The sequence below is a fragment of the Rhizophagus irregularis genome, chromosome 10, assembly GCF_026210795.1.
Source record: "Rhizophagus irregularis chromosome 10, complete sequence".
Classification (NCBI taxonomy): domain Eukaryota; kingdom Fungi; phylum Glomeromycota; class Glomeromycetes; order Glomerales; family Glomeraceae; genus Rhizophagus; species Rhizophagus irregularis.
The window spans coordinates 2,248,634-2,272,835 of NC_089438.1; the positions used below are offsets into that span (position 1 = coordinate 2,248,634).

Consider the following 24,202-nt stretch of genomic DNA (forward strand, 5'->3'; position numbering starts at 1 on the left):
CTAATGAGGGAAGCCTGGAACTAATTTTAGTGTTTTCGGTTTTCCTTTTTTTTAAAAATAAATAAATAAAATAAGACAACAAATATTGATAACGTTTAATCAAATAAAATATTTACCATTATTTTCATAAGAATTGTCATTTAATAATTCTTCAATCTTTCTCTTAGTTCCAAGTAATTTGGATTTACTACTAATATAAATAGTATTTTGTTGAAGATTTTATTTCGAATTAATAAAATATTTTTAATTTTAAATACCTTTCAATGTCTATGTCTAATACTACTTCTATTGAAGTATAATCTATCAAAAAAAAAAAAAAAAAGAAATTTAATTTACAGTATTATCCAAAGATGACTATTATTAAAATAGTATAATACACATACCATTTGAAGAATTGATAGATGAACATTTAGAAAATATAGATGAGCATTTTGAAATGTAAGAACTTATTGGTCTACTTGTATAAATAGCTTTTGGATGAGGCTTTTCACTAAACTTGGGACCAAGTTTCTTTGAATTTATTAACTCTTTTCTTTTTAATTCAGCAGCTTGATTAGATTGACGATACCAATTTAAACACATATTAGAAATTTCACCTGCAGAAGGTCTTTTTTTAGGATCAGAATCCCAACACCTTTTCATTACATTAGCATAATGATCTGGTGTATCTTCTGTAATTTCAGGTCGTACACCATCAATAATATTATAAATAAGTCTATGATCATGTTCAACATTAGCAAAAGGTTTACAACCCGTTGTAAGTTCCCACATAATCATACCCAGACTATAAATATCAGATTTTTTAGAAAATGTAGACCCTTTAAATATTTCTGGTGCAATATAAGGTATTACTCCATAAATTTCATTATTCGATAACGTATCATTTGCAGAAAGTGATAATCCTAGATCTCCTACGGCATATTATATGAGCGATCATCAACCAATATGTTCCCACTGTGTAAATCTCGATGTATGAAATTTTCATCATGAATAGTAAAGAGTCTAAAATAATTAACAAGTTAGTATTACGAGTTAATCATTTACCAATGTATTTAAAATATAAATACCCTCTTGAAATATATTCTAAAATAATTATTTTTGTTTTCCAATCAATTTCTGTAAATTCCTTCTGTAAATATTTATGTAAATCTCCTTCTGATGCATATTGCATGACTAATATATAATTATCCAATTTGGGATCTTTTGTAAATCCATAAGGTTTAATAAGACCAAATAATTTATAACAATGATAATTCGATTTTAACTATAAATTTCAAGATTAAAATTAAAATATTTTACAAACATTAAATAAAATAAATAAGATTTTTAAAGTATTTACCTCATTCAAAAAACATTTGTTACTATATTGAGAATTTTTAAATCTTTTTAAAATGACATTTTTAGTCCAATAATTACCATTTAACCAATTTGCTTGATATACGATACCATAACCTCCTTCTGCTATTTTTTTTACATTTGTAAATTGAGAATATGGTATATATTTCAACATTCGTGATTTATTTGTTAATAATTTTCTACATATTATGAATGGAACGAAATACTTATCAATATTTTTTACATATTTAGCAAATTTAACTATATCATATTCATATGATCTTGCACTAGCAAGAAAATCATCTAAATCACTATACCCATGGATAATAATACTATTAAGCTTTGTAATGGTTGATACTTTTTTGCATTTTTTACATTGTGATTGATTTGTATATCCAAAAATAATATTTGTTGTTAAACAATATCTACATCCGATAAAAAATACGAAACATTCCTCACAATACTTTTGACAGTTTGATGTAAATACTAATTTTTCATTACAATAACAATAAGATCTATTTTCCCACCATGGCAAATAAATAATTGAAATAAGTTTTTTAGTCAAGGTTGATTCTATACGTCCGGAAGATATTAGATAACAATCTGAACATAATTTAAATTCCTCCTTATAATGAGATAATAATTTTCCACATAGTTTACAATATTTTTCACTTTCAATCACGTTTTTGTAATTCACATAAGGAAGATAATTATAATGACGATAATAATAATTACCAGGTATTTGTTTAAAACATAATATTGTTAAACAATTTCTACAGCATTCTTGAATATTTTGTGGTATTTTTGTTCTACTTATTTCATGTTCATTACATTCCAAGTCCTTTGTGAATAAATATACGTCCAAGTATATATTATTATCGGTTATATTAGTTAAATAACTCGATAAACACGTTTTGCAATATCTTTGTTCATAAGTACCGGTAGGCGTTTTCATGTATTTTTCTCCACAATGAATACAATTTTCATCATACTCATTAAAAGAAACAAATAAAATTGGTACGGGACTAGATTTTAATTTTGGTGTTGGATCAAAAGAATTTTCATCATTTAATTTTACAAGTTCCATTTTGATAATATTACAGTATAAGTAAATGTAGAAAATTCGTCATATTTATAGTTTTTCAAATTCTTATATAATGAAAATTTTTCTGTCGATGAATAATAGCACTTTGGAAAATTCGATTTTAGTTTGGAAATACTTTATAGAAGGTATAGAAGGTGAGTGTTGATCGCATGTCTAACCCTATTTGTAAAAAGTTATAAAGTTTAATTTCATAATATACTGTCTCTATTAAATAATAAAATAATTTATTTATGTAGTATTTTAAAAAAAAAGTAATTTTTTTTGTTAATTATTATTGTCTAAAATTAAATTATACAGATCATATATATGGAGAATAAAAAATTCCACTATCTTATATTCTGAGAAATCAGATTTAAATCGGCAGGCTTTAAAAATGGAATTAGTTTTAGTAAAGAATTCCAGTCTCATTTATAGTTCAGCGAAAATAACGATTCAATTTCTTATATATTTATGTTTAAACATTAGTGGTTAAATTTATGCGCTGCTTTTTTAATCAAGTTTCATAAAGAATGAAAAAATAAATTTTGGCGATTTTGTATGTATTATTTTTTATTAATACTGTGAATGTGACAAAGTATATTAAATTTTTTATATATTTATAAAGCTAGGTTCTATTGTACAATAATTTTTTTGGCAATTTGTGGTGTGATTGTAAATGTTTCTAAAGTTTTAAAATGTTTTATCTTGTCGTTTTCAATTTCTAATTCTACGTCTGTAATACTATCGCTATCTTCTTCAGCGTTTATTACTTCATTTAAATCATTTATATTTGCCTCATTTATGATTTCTTCCTCTTTCTTATCCTCTTTATTGTCTTCTTTATTTTCGTCTTTAACATCCTCATTAACAACCTCTTTCTTCTTAATTTCATCATTAATATCCTCTTTCTTGTCCTTATTTTCATCCCTAATTTTCTCCTTCTCATCTTTGACGTTCTCTTTCTTATCTTTATTTTCATCCTTAATTTTTTCCTCCTCATCCTTAACGTTCTCTTTCTTATCTTTATTTTCATCCTTAATTTTTTCCTCCTCATCTTTAACGTTCTCTTTCTTATCATTATTTTTATCCTTAATTTCCTCTTTTTCGCCTTTAACATTCTCTTTCTTATCATTATTTTTATCCTTAATTTCCTCCTTCTCGCCTTTAATATCCTCCTTCTTATCATTATTTTCATCCTTAATTTCCTCCTTTTCGCCTTTAATATTCTCTTTCTTATCATTATTTTCATCCTTAATTTCCTCCTTTTCGCCTTTAATATTCTCTTTCTTATCATTATTTTCATCCTTAATTTCCTCCTTTTCGCCTTTAATATTCTCTTTCTTATCATTATTTTCATCCTTAATTTCCTCCTTTTCGCTTTTAATATCCTCCTTCTTATCATTATTTTTATCCTTAACTTCTTCCGATTCTGTTTCTTTCTTTTCCGTTAAATCAGCAGATGCTTCTTCAGAGTTTATATCTTTGTATTTTGCGACTAATTCATAAATTTTTTGTGGAATAAGTTCAATTTCACTGCGATATAAAATCATGGTCATCATAACTTCACAAGGAGGCAATGATTTTTCAGGAATTTTTTCAAGGATATCTTGAGGAAATTCAGCTTCGGGATTTTCAGCGACACTCTTATACATTTTTTTAATTTGATAATGAGTGCAATAACCAAGATTAAGTCGTACATCCATACGACCAGGACGAATACAAGCAGGATCAAGATGTTCAACATGATTTGTTGTCATGATAATTATATTTCCATCAGCTAAAATATGACCATCCAAACATCCCAAGAAAGTTGATAAACTAAAGTCTGAAAATCTATCCTCCTTATCAACTTTATCATCTTTTGATTTATCATCACTTTTATTAGAAGTTTTTGATGATTTAGAATTTTTTGTACGTTTATGAAGAATTTTTGATTGTGTATCAACATCTTCAAGTACAATAATTTGATTTTCTGGAACTTCACTAAATGCAGCACTTAATTCATTATCATTTTTAATGTTTTTAAGATTTAAATAATAAATATTACGAGATAATTGTGAAGAAATGGCATTTATTAAACTAGTTTTTCCAGTTCCTGGTTTTCCATATAATAAAATACCACGTCTATAAGGCATTCCAATTCTCTCATAAAAACTTTTATCATTCACAAATGTTTCCAATTCTTTTTTCAATAAAATTTCTTGTGATTCATCTAACGCAATACTATCTAACCCTCGAGCAGAAGATAATGTTTGAACGTAATGCCAATAAGATTCACTTCGTTCGTATCTTGAACGTACTTGCATTTTTTTCAAAGTTTCTAAATAAGATCTTACAATTTCATTTAAAAATTCAGTTGTAGTATTAACACTTGTTTCATTCGGATTTTCAGCGGTTGTTAAATAAATTGAAGGTTTCAATTGTTGTTGTTTACTAATTTGGTCATTATTATCATTATTCTCTTGTTTGGGATGTTCAGGAATAATATAAGTGACATGATATTTTTTTTCTTTATATTCGATTGTAATTTGTTGATTTTTTTCTGGAAGAACATTAAAATTTGGAGGAGCACAATCATCATCATCATCGTTCTCATAGATCGAATTTACAGGTTGAATAATGAATGAACCATCTTTTAATTTTTTTGTTTGTTGGGAAATTAACCAAGATAACGCTTCGTAAAATACATTTGGGCACGGGTAACCAAATCTTCCTTCACTATAATATTCAATTTGCATTGTAACATTTTTTTTATTTCCCCATGGAAGTCCTGTCATAGTAATAAATTGAAACAATGCAGGAAATAAAGTGGAAATTCCACAAGCTATAACACTTGTTATAAACATATCAACCGTGATGATTCCAGTCAAATATGATTCTAATTTTTGTGGAAGGTACGCCAAAAGAATTGTATTCAATTGCATTTGAGTGAATAAATCAGTTAAAGGACGAAAAGTTTCGGCGTAATTAACTTTAGACATGATTTGTTTTAATTTTTTTTAAAATAAAAAAAAAGAAGAGAAATTTGGTAATTGATGTAAAAAAAATTTGAAAAAAAAATTGATTTAATATTACAAAAATTTAAATTTTTTTTTTAAAAAAAAAATGTAAACAATTTATGTGATTATATATATATTTATAAAATTATTCAATTCGAATGATTTAAGTTGAGAAATTCTTTTCTCGTTTATATACATTTTTTTTTTTTAACTTTTCCGAAGTCCGTCTTTCAAAAAACAGATGAACGATTATTGATATCCGCATATGTAAATTATTTGTTCTTGGCGGCTTTGAGAGTGGCGTATAGCGCGTAGTGTAAATTATATTAAATGACAAATATGGTAAGTCGGTAAGTTCCCTTTGTGGCTAGAAATTCTATAAATTAAATTAGAGTTTTGGTAAATATGCCGAGAACTTTTTCTTGAACGTGTAACAATCTCACGACACAATTATTATAAACTAATAGTAATTTTCGGCAAAATATTTTACCCAGGTCATACTGAAATGGCATTATTTTCTTATGATTGCCTAAAATGGATATGCTTATGATTTTTTAGGAAATACGTATAAGGCCATTCTAACTACAATAATTAGTTTAACGCTGAAAAATTTGAGGGAGAGGGGGAGGGAATAATTTAAACAACAATGATATTTAAACATATTATTCGGTACACCCAATTTCAGAAAAGAGAGGGGATGCTTTAAACATATGTGAACATGTGAGTTTAAATTATTTTTAAATTTTCAAAAAATAGAGAAAAATTAATTTGGAATGGCCTTAAACTGATAATAACTATCATATCTTCCGATAATTCCGAAATTAAAAGAAAAAACGTTTCATTGATGTTTGATAAGCCGCAATAAAGGCCGAACAATTTAGTCTATCATATAAATTACCTAATATCACTTTTAATATAAGAGCTTACCCCCACCCCCCTCAGGTAAGATATATAATTCCTTATATAGTATTGTATGTAATCTTTCCCTCCCCCTAAAATATTAGGTAATATCTTGACAGCACCCTTACTATATACCTTTGATTTATGTTTAAACTAGTCATCAGTTGAAAATAACATACGTTATATCATAAATTTCCTACGCTCCGAATCAAAACACCCTTTTCTTCAGGAAAGTCTGAATAAAAATATGTGATATAACTTAACGATAGATATACAGTACATAAGTATATTAAAATTAAGAAGCTTTCAAAGATTGACAAAAAAGGATTATTAGTCGCTATTATGTTACTTGACCATATTTGGTCATTTCAATTGTGATTAATAACTAGGTATGAGAGCACAGACACACTCACTCGAATATCCTGTCAAAAAATCATTCAAAATGGTCTATTTTTGGATCATAAGGAAGAAAAGTCCTAAAAGAAATTAGAAATGATAAGCGAGAATAATAAGATCTTTGCAAGATTATTATACAGAAATCGTTCTGTCATTAAAAAATTTCGATTTCAGATACAAATTTTTTTAAAACAATTTAAAACGATAAATTAATATTTTATAATGTTTATTTATTAGATAATAATTTATTATTATTAATTACTTAATCCTTTATACCTAAAAAAAGAGTTCTTAATTTATTATTATTAATCTTCACCAAAAATAATTGATACTATTTCATAAAATGATAAAGATTGTTGTGAAACTTCAACATCAACGTTTGGACCTAACATTTCAATATTATATTGTTGTTCCATTTTAATTATATCACGAACATCTTTTAGTGGAGTATCTGCCAACATTCCATTTGAAGCTCTTAAAACAATGTTTACACTATAATTTGAAGTTTCTGAAATGTCATCTAATGTTCTTTCTAAATCGTCTTCTAAACTGCCTTCATCTGTGGGATTATCAGATTTTCCTACATCAATAGTTATTACATATGATAAAGAAATGAAAATAACGGATAATATAGTGTAACTAATAGTTGGATAGCTTATATGACTTAATACTATAATGCTTATATCTTGTATTGATGCCATAAATATACGTAACGAATCCCATATAATTAATCTATTAGAATGAATTGATTTCGCATTTCTGATATATAGAAAAAAACGAAATGCAACGTAAACATCTATGAGAATATCGGTTACAGTTGCAATTAACAAAAATGTCTTCCAATCATTTGCGTTTTTTTCACATTTAGATGAAACAGGATCAAAGAATATTTGCGGTTTTGTTAATACGACGTGTATAATCTAAATATAACAATGATGTTATTATTTTTATTATTATTAATATTTCGCTAAAAATAATTTTTTTACTTACATGAAGCGAACTTCTCGTTAAAAGTAATCCATATCCGATATAATCATGATTTTCAGATTTCCCAAGTTGCCTTAACTTCCAGATTAAGAAAATCATAACCAATTCTGAAAATGCGAAATTCGTTATCATTTCCAAATAAGTAGTAGCCAAACATTTTGATAAAGTCGCAGCGGTTGATGTAAAAAGTACTACTAAATTGGATATACCACACGCAAGACCACAAACATTAAAAATAATTTTTATTGTACTTGACACTTTAAAAATATGAGCTCGATAAAGCGATATGGATTTAATAAGATTATGTACGGAAGCCTGAAGAAGAAAATAAACAAAAGTCAAAAAAAAAAGAAAAAAGAAAAAATTTCCAGACGTTAATAATTACCATGATCATCAACGTTATGAGCACTATAAAATAGTTAAATTCGGTCAGTTCATCCATAATTTAATGTTTATTACAGTATGTTTAACTATATTGTTTTTTTTAATAATGAATTTGAATGTTACGTTGCGCAATTTTTGAAGAATTTTTTCTCTCATTTATATATGATTTTTTTCTCATTAAAAAGATTTATTAGAAAATAATTCTTTGACAATGCTTAAATTAAAAATGTTAACAATAATTGTTTCTCCAGGGGATATTTGTTGTACGGAGTTTAAAAGTTTCGGTTCTCAGTCTATACAATCGATTTTTTTCTGACAATCATTTTGCTAAAAATATATCGTCGAAACGATATAAGGAGGAGCTTGACTTTATTTGTTAATTTACTGCGCCAAAACATGAATTGCGAAACAGGAGTTTATCTAAAATTAGGAATGTGAGAAAATTCTAGTAAATTTACTTTTTTTAATATAAAATTTTTAAAAGTTTCGATTTATTATTAAATGGTAAGAAGAAATATTTATTGCTTCTATCGGATTTTTTTTTAAAAAAAATAACTATTTTTTAATATGTCACATTTTTTTGTTACATAAATTTTGACCAAGTCGTAGTATAATATTTATAATATTTTCAGTTTCATAATATACTATATATACACTTGATTAAATTCATAAAATTCGTTGTTTACTAATTCGGAAATTATTAATTGTTCCGATTTGGTTTAGCCTTGGTTTTTTATGTAATATTAAATCTCTATAAATTAAGGTTAACCCATTTATTCTTTATAAGAACGAACAAAGCAGATGACAATTTTTAGATAGATTTTTTAAGAATGCTCACCCACCACTAAATATTTTACATTACACGTGATATCCCATGAAAATATTATTTTTTATACTTTTAAAGAAAATATTTAATTAAAAAATCGAGTATTGTCACTCGTATTTTTCAGCAGCAATAATCTCTTGGATTATTGGTTATCTAATTCATAACTATTATACTTATATTATAATAAGGACTTTTATATAGCACAATGTTTGATAATTACCCTTGAATGGTTCGCGATCCAAATATGAGAATTTGTTGTGATATGGATTTGGTGGGGCTGAAATTCTGATTAATACCCAAAATAAAATTGATGAAACATGAACCATTGGATTTCGTTTTATATATTATACGTTTTCCAAAATAGCAACCAATTAGATTTTCTTTTTTGAATTAAAATAATTACTTTAATGATGCTGCCAAGTATAATTTAGTCATTATCATTTTTGTATCATAATACAAGAAACAAAAAGAACTGCTCAAAAAAAAAAGAAAAATAAGCAGTAAGACTGAGATACAAGTGAATCCCTTGGGAGTAAGTACATTGGCAAATGTATTATCTGCATTCCAATCTAAGCCAACCTATGACCACACCTATTTTCTCAACAAGGATTATTATCCTAATTTATATAAAGAATTTAGTATTATTATGGAATTACTGATGAGATATCATGCCCATTATGCAAGTTAAATCATAGCGATGAAGAAAGCATAGAAGGTAGATATAAAACTGGATCCTATTTTATTAAATGTGAACAGTATGAACTTGAAATAGTTGCATAGTCAGGTCACTTTGTGACTACATTTGCTAACTGACGCTTTATTATTTATTAAATGACATTTTTTTACACATGTCAACTATTACCTAATTAGATTGATTTGCAATTATAGAAAAAGGCAACATGACTAAGACCAATAAAAAATTAACTCCTGAATACCTGGATTGGTATGCCAAATTAACTGGGTTACCAAGTGTTTTGATAGATAGGATTCAGTCCAGCTTATACAAAAAATATAAAAAAGAGACTGGGTATGAGCCATGGCAATTATCAGAAACACATGCATCAGAAGCTAGATTCAAAGCCAGAAAACAAAGTATCTGATTTATCTTTTTCTGAGCAATGTGAAGAAAAGAGGCTATCACCTTCGAAGCCAAACCTGATTCAGAGTTAATTATCAAATCCATGTTAGAGCATTTTACATACTTGAAATTCCAAAATAGTTTTAGAGGGATTGATAATTATAATTTTGTATATGCTTAGCTGTAGAATTCACCATGTCCTATTTGCGATGAAAAACTTGTGAATTTTAGATTACATGGTGAATGGTACCACAAAAATGGGAATCAGTTCCCTTATGATCTTGAATTAGCAAAGTTGTATTTCCAAGATAAGTTGGAAATGGATTACAATAGATCTTGTTAAGAAATTGGAGAAATTGTATTACAAATTAGAATATGTATATTGTTTAAAATAAAAAAGTAACAAATATTAATAATAATAGTTCATTCATATTATAATACCTATGAATACAAATGTAACTGACCAAAAAAAAAGTATACAAATATATCTGAAAATAATTGTAAACATGTAAAATATTTGTAAGTATGGGATATTTGGATATCTGTATGAAAATCAGGATAACAATTCTAATGGATTACATAAATAACTTGAATCTGATCACTTTTTGAAATATAGTCAGACTATACTAACATTTAGGTATCAGAATATTAATTTATTAGTGAGATTATAATTGGCTTGTCTATTTGTAAATCAGTATATATTATTCTATATTCACCTTCACTTTATTACAAATTGTCAAAATCTGATTTTCTCATTTGATATGTAATATTTCTGGATTCAATATCAGCATTTATTTTAAAAACAGCACAAATCAGCTGTTAAAAATTAGTATTACTGATATAACAATTAAATTTTGTCAAAAATTAGCATAAATAGATAACAATTGGATTTTATCAAAAATCAGCATAAATAGATAGAGCTATGCATAAATTAGCTGTTAAAATTAGTATTATCAATATAAAAATCAGATTTTGTCAAAATTGGCATAAATAGATAAGGGGAATTACATATATTACATAATATTCAGTTTAATATAAACTTACTCCCCTCTCCCCCTTGTCAGATTTAATAACCAATCAAATTATAATATTTATAAATTATATATTTTATTAAGTGTAATGTAAGATTTTGGTTACCCTCTCCCCTCCTTTGATAATTACATAATATCTGTAAGCTTATTAAGACTATACACAAATCAGTATGCAATATGCACAAATCGGTAAAGAGAAGCAAAATTTGATTTTTTTTCATTTGACCTGTGAAATCATTTTGGGATTAATATTTTTATATGTATTATCTGCCATTCTTAAAATATATAATCTTTATATCATTTTTGTAATTAAAATCTACTATTTCTTAAAAAAGAATCTTGATCTTTATATTTTTATAAAATTTTACTTTATAAACTCTGCAATCTGTTAAGAATAATCCATCTATATGGCATTGAGAAAATGACCAATATTATGGCTAAATTGAAAATAATTAGATTAAGTAATTTACATACTTTATTGTTATTCTTTATTGTTATTCTTTACATTGTTATTACTTATTAGGTAATTTATTAAGCATATAATTGATAATAACAATTATTATATATTTTTCACATTAATTGATAGTATTTTAAATTGAATTAATATTACAACTGTTAAATTCAGTTTTAATTATTTTGAATTTTTTTTTTGTATACTTATAACTTGTGGCTGTTAAATAATATTTTTATTTTTGTAAATCTTACCATAAAGTATTATATTTGTAATTCCACCCTTGTGGTATAACTAAGATGATGTTTATTGTTACATGTCATATGATCATGAGGAACACGTTATTTATATTTATCTCAGCAACTTAAATTTTTTTTTGCAGTCTGATCTCTATTTGTCATTCCTTATTTGTCACTATTTTAAATGAGTTGGGATGGATTGGGATGGATTTCTGTTACTAAAAATAGTAAAGTCCAGTTACATTACAGAAGGATCCTAGAAAATGCTTACTATCCCTATAAAAAGTATTTATATTTAAAATATAATTAAAAACTTTTTAAAATATATTTAAATTATACTTAAAATATATTTAATTTAAAAATTGCAAAATACTTATAATATACTTAAAATGTATTTAAAATTATCTTAAAATATATTTCTAATATATTTAATTTTTGCCAAAATACTTAAAATATACTTAAATTATACTTAAATCAAATTTAAGTATATTATAGATATATTTTTTACATACTTAAAATATACTTATAATATATTTTATAATATATTTTAAGTATATTTTAAATACATAAAAATATACTTATAATAGTCTTATAATATACTTAAATTCTAATTTAAATATAATTTAAATATATTTTAAGTATATGGGCAAAAATTAAATATATTAGACATATGTTTTAAGATAATTTTAAGTATATTTTAGATATATTAAAAATATATTTTAAGTATTTTGCAATTTTTAAATTAAGTATATTTTAAATATATTTTAAATATATTTTAAGTATAATACTTTTTATAGGGTATATATGTAAGGTACCAAGATGCTTAGCCAATATAGAAAAATTTTATGATGTAAAAATTATAATGCTTAATTTTGAGAAAATTTTATACTATGTAAAATAATTAAATTGCATATTTTTGGTATTATTAAGAGTTTTTAGTTGCTTATTTTTCATATTTATAGAACTTTTTAAATTATTATATATTGAATTTATAATTAATTTTTATTTTATTTTCACTAACGGTGAGTGTTAATTTTGTACTACATTTCACGATTTTATATAAATATATAAACAAAAATTTTTTTTTAATGAAATTTCAGTTTTTTTTTCAATTATCTTTCAATAGTATCTTTTTAATTTTTATTAAACTCAGTGTATTATTTTTATTATAAAATTACTATATTATACATGTTTATTTTGTTAAATAAAATTACTGTAAATATATTTTACTTTAAAATAGTATGATTTCACTACTCACCACTTTGGTTATATCAAATTATCTTTTATGCTTAAGTAAGGTTGTTCAGCAAGTTAAATCTACTTGTATTTTAATTTTCATAAGGCTAAGTATAATATTTATATAGAAAAGCATATTTTTTATAATGGTAATAACTTTTAAATTTTTCACTTGTTTTTCATTTACAACTTCAGAGCATAATTACACCACTTCAGTCAAATGAAATCGACTTTCTAAATTAATTGAAAGTTGTTCAACAAGGTCGAAACTACTTATATATTAATTTTCATGAGTGTGGGTATAATACTTATGGAGAAAGTGCATTTTCATAACGGTACTAATTTTCAAATTTTTCATTTCTCTGTTTACAACTTCAGAGCGTAATTACACCCCTTTGGTCAAATGAAATCGACTTTCTAAATTAATTGAAAATTTTTCAGCAAGGTCGAAACTACCTACATATTAATTTTTATGGATGTAAGTATAATACTTATGGAGAAACTTACATTTTTTGTAATAGTATTAATTTTGAATTTTTCTTTTACTGTTTATTAACTTTATTAATTGAATATTGTTAATCTACTTGTATATTATGTTTAGTTTAGCTTCACAACATAATTAATAAATATATTTTATAAATTATATGTGTTATAATAAAAATTTAATTAGGTTAGAAGATTGATTTGCTTATTTATATAATTTTTAAGATTAGATATCAAAAACCTATGCTTAGAGCTATTAATAAAAAATATTTTTGGGATCTTACCTATATAAGTATTTTCTGGGGTCCTACCACAGAGTGGAATTACTCTCCAAAATATGCTTATTCGTAGTTTATAAATGCTAGATTTTATTACTATATGAACTTCATAGCTTATTTATTAATGTATTACATAAATAATTAATTTGACTAGCTATTGTGTTGGATTCATCAACTGCTTCCCTGCTGTAATTGTTTTATTATTCAATTAAATTTATTTATGTTTAGTTAAATTTACCTGTGTTTAATTAAATCACTTTTTGCTCTGAACTCCCGTTCTCTAGTTCATAAATAAAAGTAAAAAAACACCAATTGGCTTTTTTTCATAAAAAATAATGAAAAAGTGACACAAACTGGTATTTTTCATAAATAAAAGTGAAAAAAATGAAAAAAATGCCATAAATCGGCATTTTTCATAAATAAAAGTGAAAAAACACCAGAATGGCATTTTTTCATAAATAAATATAAAAAAAATGTTATAAACCAACATTTTTCGTAAATAAAAGTAAAAAAATGCCAAAATGTCATTTTTTATAAATAAAAAACCACATTTTTTTATTTTCAGGAACAGGTCAGGTTGAATCTTTAACCCGATCTGGTACTAGGTCATAGATTTGATGACCTATTATTTCAGGTCAACCTGATCAGTGTCATCTAAAATTACCTGATCTAAAGTTTCAATTCATCATCTGACGAATAATCACATTTTGACAGTTATACACTCATTTAATTAATATAAAAGAGCATTTTTTTTAAGGATATCCTAAGAGCATAATACAGTATATAATTTAATAAATAAACTTTTTTTTTAAAAATGAAAGTAAGAAGAAATTAGAAACAGATTAAAATATCATCTGACAGATGAAAATTTCAATCTGACTAAGATTTCACTCCATTTATTTTATGTTCAATTAATTAAATAATGTATAGTTTGATCACCTTACATCGAATGCAGTTCCTAAATTATAAATTATTAAATATAAATGTTTCTTTCCAAAAATAAATGAGAAGAGATTGATTATCTATCGAACGGATGACAGATTGGAACTCTAACCTGACCTGATTATTTTGAGTCAACCTGATCAGGTTACCTAAAATTACCTGACCTATTCAAAGCACTGCCAGTGATTCTGAAAACTTGGCATTAAATATGCAAAAGAATTAGCATATAGCAGGAATAAAGAGCATTTATCTGACGTTTACATTAATTATACAATACATTTATGCTAGAGATGTTTCAAATGAATGGCTCGCTTCCATTAGTGGCATTAAAAACAAAAACTATTGGTGTTCGCATTGTGCTAGTATAAAATTTGATATTTTGATGGCCAAATCTATTGCATATAGTCAAGATGGAGAATGTTTGTCAGATTCTTATATAGTATTAATTGCAAAAGCCAATTACTCTGGAAATGTAATAAAAATCATCAATAATATGCTACTCTTTCTCTTATAAAGAATTATAATACATGGTATCCATATTGCTCTAAATATAAACGTGAAAAACTGTGTCGAGAGATTATGTCAAAATATCTTGAACTGCCATCTAAAATACGTTAACCTGATTTTCTTAAAACTTTAGATCACCTAACTGGATTAGAACTTGACATTTATTACTCACAATGTGGATTTTGCAACTGAAGTACAAGAAAAATAACACGAAAGATATATAGATTATAGAATTCTTTTATAGAGGCGATTCCAATAATTTTATTAAATAACAGGCACAGGATCCACTTAAGAAAAAATTATGCAAAAAGAATCAGATTGCCCTAAGGTATGTTTAGTATTATGAAGACCTATATAATTATTCCTGAGCATCTTTGTTAATTGAGCCTCATTAAATAAAGTTTAAATTCTTAGTCTATGATCATTATATATGCACATTATTTTATTGGTATGTAAAATTCTTAAATTCAAAATCGTACATATGTAATTATAGTTTATTATAGAATAGAGATAAAATTGTATTTTTTTTCTTAAGCTAAGACAGTTAATTTCAAAACACTAGAACATGACTTTAAAACTGACACATTTCCAGAGTAGCAAGTAGCCATATTGTGTAAGTATATAGAAGGACATGAGAATAGACAAATACTATATCACTGCTTATATTATACTTCTTTGCCAAGTATAGCATCCTTATAAAAAAAATTTTTACTTAAAATATATTTAAAATATATTTAATTTTCTTTAAAATATACTTAATTTTCTTATTTTATACTTAAAATATACTGAAAATTGAATTTTCGCAAAATTTGAATTAAATTGTATTTAATATATACTTAAAATATATTTAATTTACATTTAAATTTTGCCCATTTCAGTATATTTTAAGGATATTTAAAATAAGAATATTTTAAGTATATTATTATATACTTAAATTATACTTAAATGATATTTAATTTTTGCCTATTTCAGTATATTTTAAGTATAAAATAAAATTTTAAGTTTATTTTAAGTATAAAATAAAATTTTAAGTTTATTTTAAGTATATTTTTAGCAAAAATATTTTTTATAGGGCATCAAGAGATTTTTCTGCAAAGGCAGAATTTAGTCTTGCTGATGTGATCTGGTTGTCATTAGCAAGGTCTTCGTCATCTTTAAAAATGTTTTGACTATTTAAAGTTCTTTACAGAAACTTACCATTTTTAATCAATATAGAATCGATATCGTTAAGTTTATCTTAATGGTATCATTTCAATATTATTTCAATATCATTTCAATATCGATTTAATATCGATACGATATCGAAATAAAGTATTATCACTTCGATATCATTTCAATATTAAATCAATATTGAAATGATATCAAAATGACATCTTTAAATTAAACTTAAAGATGTTGTTTTGATATCATTTCTATTATCATTTTGATATCATTTCAATATCAATTTAATATTGAAATGATATCGAAGTGATAATACTTTATTTCAATATCGTATCGATATTAAATTGATATTGAAATGATATTAAAATGATATTGAAATGATATCACTTAAAAATTTAAAGTTTCTGTAAAGTTGTTTTGAAGCAATAGGTTAGTGTAATCAAACAAATCTAACGCTAAACATCCTCCTATGAGATGGACTATAAACAATAGTCATATGTCATATTTGGATGAAACAATCACACAATTAATAAAAGAAAACTATAGAACTTAATTAAGCATGTAAATACATATAAAAAAGTAAAAATTAAATTTCCAATATTTGTGATTCTTTTGAGTAAGGTGTTCCAGTAATTTTGCCAAAACAACCTCCGATCTCAATATTGGCATGTTCTTCTCGATCCTTTCCCTTTCGCTTTCTTCTATATGTTTGAACATAGAATAAAGCAATGTCATTTGCTTTATTGCATATGTAGTTAAGGTAGTCTATAATCATGTAAAAATTGAATTATGCATATTTATAAAGCAGTAACATGACAAATCAAAAATTATCTTAACATTTTTCATTTTTACATAAAACTTTTTTAGACATGCAAGTGTTCTTATGGAATTGGGTAAAGTTGTGATGCACAATTCCCCATACCTATAAATGTTCGTCTCTTTGCAATCCATAGCAACAATCTTATGTATCTAGTCTTTGAAACAGGACCCCACTTACTTCTAATAGAAGTCTCTGAAAATATAAGGTAAAATTTATATTAAAAAAAAATTTTAGGTTTCTTAATAGATAAAGGTAAAATTATATATATAACAAATAAAGGTCTCCAGATATGTAAGGTAAAGTTAAAATAGGTTTCCAGTTTTATAAAGTAAGATCAAATATAAGTTTACAAATATTTTGGTAAATAATAAGGTAAAATTGTATATAAAATTTAATATTTACTTTATATATACTAATTTGAAATATTGTACAACAATTATTACAATATTTGGTAATATACATTTTATTAAAATAAAAAATTTATTCTCTTCTTTATACTTGTAAAAACCATTTTATATTTTTAATTTTATTTGCATTAGCACTATTTTTTTGAAAATTATTACAAAAATTAGCTTTTAAAATATAAAAATTCATACAGCAATTAGCAACTTCAGAATTTAATTTCAGTACTTTGGTTAAATCAAATTATATTTTACTATTTAAGAAAGTTGTTTAGTAAGGTATTTGAATTTTTATAGCAGTTGGAGTAATATTTATTGAATACGAGCATTTTTTATTTTAATATTAACTTAAAATTTCATTTTTTGTTTATTAAATTCAGAGCGTAATTTGGACATTTTAGTCAAATAAAATCACCTTTTTAAGCTTAAGTAATATTGTTTGGTGAGGTCAAAACTACCTGAATATTAATTTTCATAAGAATCAGTTTAATATTTACAGAATACGAGCAATTTTCGCACTTTTAATTTTTTTTTATTTTCCTAATCAGTGATTTTAAGGTGTAATTTGGGCACTTTGGTCATATGAAATCACTTTTTCATGCTTAAGTAAAGTTGTTCAGCAAGGTCGAAAATATTTAGATAAATATTTTCATAGCAGTTGGATTAATACTTATGGAGTACGAGCATTTTTTCATAATAATACCAATTACGAATTTATTTTTTTTTAAAAAAAATTAATTAGATTTTTTTAAAGAACATATGGGCTGATTTGTTTACTCTGCATTAAAAAGAGTTATTGATTGATTTTCACAATTTTTGTTACTCAAAATTGTTTTGTAATACCAAAAAATCATCTGATTGATAATCACTTGACTAAATAATAAGTTGAACAAAAATTTACATTTGCAAAACTTAAATTATTAAATGTGAAAAAACCTATTTCACTAATAAAAAACCCATTTCTCATATATATGGAATTTTTAACATATATTATTAAAAAGTAAATATATTTTAATAAAATATAAAGTAAAATAAAAATTTATATAGCCTTAGTAGCTATAAATGTTTATAAAAGTATAATAAAAATATTATATAAAAGATGATATTATAATAAATATTTTCAAATAATAAAAATAATTATTTTATGTCAGAGTTTGTATTACCATCTTTAAATGCAAATATATTAAGATTCACTTATAATTTTAGGCTCGTTGAAAGTTCTGAACTTTATAGGCGAAAAAAGAGCTCGCCAATTGAATCATTAGATCCGGAGATATTTACATTTAAAGTTAAGGTACGAACTTTTTAACATGCTTAAATGCAAATATCTTGGGATTCACTGATCCATTTTTTATAAATTTAGGCTCTTTGGAAAGCCTTTGATCTGGTCTATATGAACAAAAAAAGAGCTTGCCAATTGGATCACTAGATCTGAAGATATTTACGTTTTAAGTTGAGATACAAATTTTTAACATAGTAAGTGCTAAGAATTATATTAATTTAAAAGAAATATTTACCAAATTATAGTATAATAACATTAAATAAAAATTTTTTAATACTCATTTCCAATTTACTGTATATTATATAGTATTTTGTATAATAAAAATGTAATAAAATTAATATTTTAATTAAAGGTAGACAAATCAGCCCATATGAAGTAAGTGAATAATAGTTTTAAAGTAAAGTTAAAGATGTGTGTCTTTAAGATTTTTTTATAGTATTTTTGTAATTCAAAGTACTTTTTTTACTAATAAAAGTTATTTATTTTTAAAGAATAAGAATTAAACTTAGTAAAAATAAAAAATTTTTAAAATTTATTGATTATTATAAAATATTTTGTTTATTTAATATTTAAAAAAATTTAGGTCTCTGAAAATCTAAGGTAAAATTTAATATAATTTTAAAAAGTCACTATATATATATGGTAAAATTATGAGATAAGAAAGGTTGGTAAAATTACTAGTAAATCTGAAATTTTGCCCAGAGACCTTTATTAGAAGTAAGCAGGGTCCTTTTGAAACAAAAAAAAATATATGTAAATATTTATTTAGAATGAAGCTTAGTTTGTGTCAACTATCTGCTTACTCCATGATTAAAGCTTTAATCAGGTCAGTCTTAATCCAACAATTTGAACCAAAAATTTAGATTGGTTCAATCTGGGTTGATGTTTCAACTATTCAGTTCAGTCTGATCCAGTTTCAGATTATAAATTTAACCTGGACTGAATTAAACAGGTTGGGAATGGACCAGACAGGATTCCGCTTACTTATAAATAGGTCACCCCTAGGCCTAAGGTAAAAATAATATATAAAATTTTTTGCAAATCCTACTATGCATATGGGCTGATTTGTCTACCTTTAATTAAAATATTAATTTTATTACATTTTTATTATACAAAATACTATATAATATACAGTAAATTGGAAATGAGTATTAAAAAATTTTTATTTAATGTTATTATACTACAGTGCATACAACCTAGTCCTAACAAAAAAATTTTTAAGCGGCCAACTTTTTTACATTATGTAATACTAATCCTGTAATTTTATTGGTCAGATTTATTTAATTTAAATTATAATTCTTAATTCTAGCCAAATTTACATAGTTAATAATTAAATTGGCCAGACTTACATGTAATTCTGGTCAAAATAAAACAGCCAAATATTTAATTTAATAGTAAAATATTTCAACTTTGAATTGCTACTACTTTATTAAAAAATACTTTACAGGAAATTTAAAAACATAGTTTTATTAAGCTGAATCTGGTTTATCATTGTACGTTTATACTTTATGTTTATCTTTTTTTTTGAATGAATAGTAGTGTCTACAACATTTTGACTTATCATAAAATTGTAAATATGTAGACTAAACATAAAACAAGAACGCCTTACTACATTGGATTACTCTCCTAGATAAAAATAGCCATAATAATTTTAATGATAATAATAAAATAAACATAATCAACAAATAATAGCAATCATTAGTCACTTACTTCAACTCCTGCATCCATGTTTCCCCGTGCTATAACAAAATGATTAATAATGATTAATTCAAGCAAATAATTTGAATAGTAATTTAAAAAAAAAGGAATACTTTTTTTTTTAACATGAGATAAATAAATAAATAAATATATATATAAATATAATTAAAAAGAAAAAGATGCTTTTAATAATTACGTAACATATATAGTTATTCGTCACTATAAACATTCATGCACATATAGTTATTGTACGATAATAAAAGTTTAATTATATTTACAAACTAATGCTTAATTGTGTGATCGGTGATAATGTAATCTCAACGAATTACAATCATTTTACAGTATTTCGTGCTCGTGCCACCATGATTTCATAATTCAGATCGGCATTATATAAAAAAGTTTGATTAGAAAGAAAATCAAAAATCGAATTTAAGGTTGATCCTTAATTACGATAAGTTATTTTAAAACCGATTTTAATTTTAAAATCCCTCATTTTGGGGTAAATCGGTATTGCCGAATATCAACAGTTCATCCTAAGTTGCAAACGATGAAATCTTGCGATTGGTAACTTCTAGTCCATTTTCGAAGTATACAAGCTGTTCCTTAGAAATCCAATACTCTTCTGAATATGAGACCTCTCGCAAAGCTGATACTCTTTCTCTTTGGTATGATGAGTTTGACTTTAACAGGTGAAGTTTCTCAATCGTAGTTTGCACTATCAGCATCCTTTAAGTTTTAATGATATAATATTTTCTCTTAGATCCTCATGCATTTCAAAGTGTTATGACCAATTAGAATTACTTTTATGTTCTGCTTTAATATTATCAACCTAATCTTCATAAAATGCTGAATTCTTTATTTATAATTTACCTGTCTAATTATAATATTACTTCAACATATTTAATTTCACATAACCAATTTCTCGCTTAACATAATCACCAAGTAACTTTTTTCTTATACTTATACTTCAGTTGCATTACTGTATGTAAATCTCAAGAAGTTAAATAATTTTGAAAGGAATGTAAAAAAGCAAAACCTAATTTTATTTTTATTTTTATTTTTAAAATCCACGTGAACTAGATTACAGAAAGATAGACAAGAACAAAAGATGAAACAAAAGTCAAACGCTATCTAATACTAAGCTATAATCAAACCGCCCGAGGACGGCGCCACTCTGGTATATAAAACGAAACAAGGGTGGGTCCCAAATACGACACCGATCCCAAAAAAACCAAAGAACTGACAATCTAAACTAAGGGAAGAAGAAAAGATCCGTATTTTTCTTTCAGTCATAAAAGACCGCCACCTGTCAATACTGTAATAGGTGGAGTGGTTCACACTATTCTAATTGTTGTACATCGGTAAAAATTGTGTACGTGGGGGTAACCCAAAAAAAAAAAGATGTAATAAAATACAAGTCAAAAAAAATAAAAATGTGGCTAAAAATAATGTAAGCTATAACTATCAGCGTGCCACAAAAATAATAAAAAAAAATAAGCTGATAGGTGCATCTATAAAATATTAAGATAAATCGAAGACTTTAAAGTCTTCTGGAGACAGAGTATCTAGTCTCAGTTTCTTGATGTGAATGACAGGCCTATCGGTATTTGTAGTTGAGGTAGGAGGACGTTTATGTGGCCTGAGCTCGAGTTGCTTTGTATCGTCGGATGTGTGTCCTTTGTAGCGATAAAGGGGTGCATTGTCGTCTATGACAGAAAAATAATCGATCTTGAAAAAACCTAGTTCCTGTTCTAATTGGAGTAGTTGTTTATTAGATTTGTAGACATTTTTTCCTTGTTTAATTCTGTTCTCTAGGACAGAACGACGCTCAATTAGAGGCGTGATTTTCTTGTGATAATGTTCTTGAAAATTGGTGAGATCTTTCGTCATATCTTCACGATATTCTATACGGTTGGAGGAGGTACCCCAGAGCTGAGCTCTGGCAGAAAGTTCTTTTTCGAAAGCAAGGCGTGCGGTTTCCCATGCCTCTCGATCTTTTTGTTGTTGCAAAGCTAGTTCGTGAGCTTCTTTACGTTTTTTAATACCATCTAACCAGTACCCACTGCCTGGTTCATGTTGTCGACCTTTGAGTTTTGCCTGTCTTTTAGAATAATAAACAGGTTCGTCATTTACGTAAGGGAGGAGATCGTTAGAAATCCAAATGCCCAACTTATCATGCCAAGTTTTCTCATCTTTGACGAGAACGGGTTGTGAGGGTATGGCAGGCGAGCTAGTATTTGACGTGCTAATTGAATCATTCCCTGGATAAAGTCGAAGGGGCGGCTTGAGAGCGATTAATAAGCAAGCTACAGCACCACGAGGTGCGATGGTTTCTGGAGGTATATAAAAATTGTAATGTTTCTCATCTCTGAGCACTACTTTCTTGTGATATTTCAAATGTTGTATAGGTTTATTAATATGTTGTGAAGGTAAAAATAAAAATCTGTGTTGTTTAGCACGGCGAAGTTTTTCTTCAAGAGTATCCACGCGTTTCTGTGATTTCTTGTTATTACCACGATTGTAGAAAACAGATTTACATGCCCGCTGAAAGCGGGATTTTTGTTTTTTACTCCTTTTACTACTGTCGGAGTGATGTGAACAGAAATTATTCAATCGTTTACGGTACATACGACGGTCCTTGTATAAGTGAAAAGATTTGTATCCATTTGCTAAATAAGAGACATCATAGGAAATTCCTAGACGGTTTGAGTAAACATGTTTTGTGGTCTCCTTCCACCATCGGAAATAAGTGCGGTTTGCATGAGACTGTTTGTTGTTGTTAATGTCATTGTTCAATAGCGGGGTGTGTTTCTTGACATTGTGAAAAATGTCTAAATTTTTTTGATGAGAAACGCAAGCTCGTCTATTATAAGACATGATGTAAGGGGAGGGGACACTACACAACTGTGTGTGTTCAGTTCCAAAATTGTAAGTGGTGGAAAAATTACATGGTGTAAAAATACCGAAGTAAAAATGATAACGTTTATAAGAAAAATTAAAGAAAGTTTTTGTACGGGAATTTTTTTGTGTGACATTGTCAGCACGTGATTTGATAAGGAAATATCTATCGAGTAGTTTGGAACGAATAAGATTAAAATATCTCTTTTGAATGGAGCGTGGGATGACTTTTTGATGAGAAAAAAAATGTTGTAACATCTTACTAATCTGATATTTCAGATTAGGAAAGCTACAGGTGGAAGAGTAGCTAATAGGGGTAGATTTCATGTGATAATCATTTGTGTATATTTTAAGATGAATATCATTGGTGTTTGCCGAGGGATCAGCTAACTCAAAAAAGAAACTTTTTGATCTTCTGATTTCGTAAATCTTGTTACATCCAGCCCGTTTGGGTCTAGTCACGTGAAATTTATGGAATGAGACTTCGAAAGAAAATTTTCCCAAAGGAATGGGTTTAGAAAAAGTAAAAGCCATATTATTCAATATGCTATATAGGTGTGAGGTAAAAATATTTTATTATAAAAACTTCTTTCAGAGGTCGGGTGGTAAGGAGAAGAACCTTTCCATAAGAGGCCACCCAGTGGTCCTCTTTCTTCTCGAGCGTTAACAAACGTAAAAAAAGTGTAAATAAAAAAACAGTATTTAACTGCGGATTTCTATGTGAAAAAATGGAAAGGAGAAAGAGTTTTTGTTTTTCGAAGACCAGCAAAACCTAATTTTTATTAA

General features: G+C 25.9%; 6 protein-coding genes across 6 annotated transcripts; 1 reads left to right on the forward strand and 5 right to left on the reverse strand.

Moving 5' to 3' along the window:
- OCT59_002018 (uncharacterized protein) lies at positions 1-582 on the reverse strand (the record flags this gene model as incomplete). Its single annotated transcript, XM_066144203.1, has 4 exons — positions 1-44; positions 117-187; positions 258-300; positions 384-582. 4 exons carry the CDS (start codon positions 580-582, stop codon positions 1-3), a joined length of 357 nt encoding a protein of 118 aa, XP_065995387.1.
- Positions 583-911: 329 nt separating this feature from the next.
- On the reverse strand, positions 912-2,422 carry OCT59_002019 (uncharacterized protein; the record flags this gene model as incomplete). The annotated part of the gene is made up of 3 exons (XM_025316030.2): positions 912-1,002; positions 1,068-1,264; positions 1,340-2,422. The coding sequence occupies 3 exons, from the start codon at positions 2,420-2,422 to the stop codon at positions 912-914; spliced, it is 1,371 nt and encodes a 456-aa protein (XP_025181378.2).
- A 543-nt stretch (positions 2,423-2,965) lies between these two features.
- OCT59_002020 (uncharacterized protein) lies at positions 2,966-5,578 on the reverse strand. Its single transcript, XM_066144204.1, has one exon. It carries the CDS (start codon positions 5,398-5,400, stop codon positions 3,052-3,054), a length of 2,349 nt encoding a protein of 782 aa, XP_065995388.1. The 5' UTR covers positions 5,401-5,578; the 3' UTR covers positions 2,966-3,051.
- A 1,332-nt stretch (positions 5,579-6,910) lies between these two features.
- Positions 6,911-8,214, reverse strand: OCT59_002021 (uncharacterized protein). Its single transcript, XM_025325382.2, has 3 exons — positions 8,087-8,214; positions 7,705-8,016; positions 6,911-7,634 (listed from the first exon to the last, which is right to left on the reverse strand). The coding sequence occupies exons 1-3, from the start codon at positions 8,141-8,143 to the stop codon at positions 7,020-7,022; spliced, it is 984 nt and encodes a 327-aa protein (XP_025181376.1). The 5' UTR covers positions 8,144-8,214; the 3' UTR covers positions 6,911-7,019.
- A 1,596-nt stretch (positions 8,215-9,810) lies between these two features.
- On the forward strand, positions 9,811-10,011 carry OCT59_002022 (uncharacterized protein; the record flags this gene model as incomplete). Its single annotated transcript, XM_066144206.1, has 1 exon — positions 9,811-10,011. The coding sequence occupies one exon, from the start codon at positions 9,811-9,813 to the stop codon at positions 10,009-10,011; it is 201 nt and encodes a 66-aa protein (XP_065995389.1).
- Positions 10,012-22,039: 12,028 nt separating this feature from the next.
- OCT59_002023 (uncharacterized protein) lies at positions 22,040-23,395 on the reverse strand (the record flags this gene model as incomplete). Its single annotated transcript, XM_025331836.1, has 1 exon — positions 22,040-23,395. One exon carries the CDS (start codon positions 23,393-23,395, stop codon positions 22,040-22,042), a length of 1,356 nt encoding a protein of 451 aa, XP_025181374.1.
- Positions 23,396-24,202: the final 807 nt, after the last annotated feature.

What these genes read in the sequence shown, in the direction of transcription:
- OCT59_002020 (XM_066144204.1), bottom strand. Translation starts at nt 5,400, where the DNA reads ATGTCTAAAGTTAATTACGCCGAAACTTTTCGTCCTTTAACTGATTTA.
- OCT59_002021 (XM_025325382.2), bottom strand. Translation starts at nt 8,143, where the DNA reads ATGGATGAACTGACCGAATTTAACTATTTTATAGTGCTCATAACGTTG. An exon ending in TCATAACGTTGATGATCATG is followed by an intron (nt 8,017 to 8,086) that starts GTAATTATTAAC and finishes TTTCTTCTTCAG; the next exon opens with GCTTCCGTACATAATCTTAT. An exon ending in TAACGAGAAGTTCGCTTCAT is followed by an intron (nt 7,635 to 7,704) that starts GTAAGTAAAAAA and finishes TGTTATATTTAG; the next exon opens with ATTATACACGTCGTATTAAC.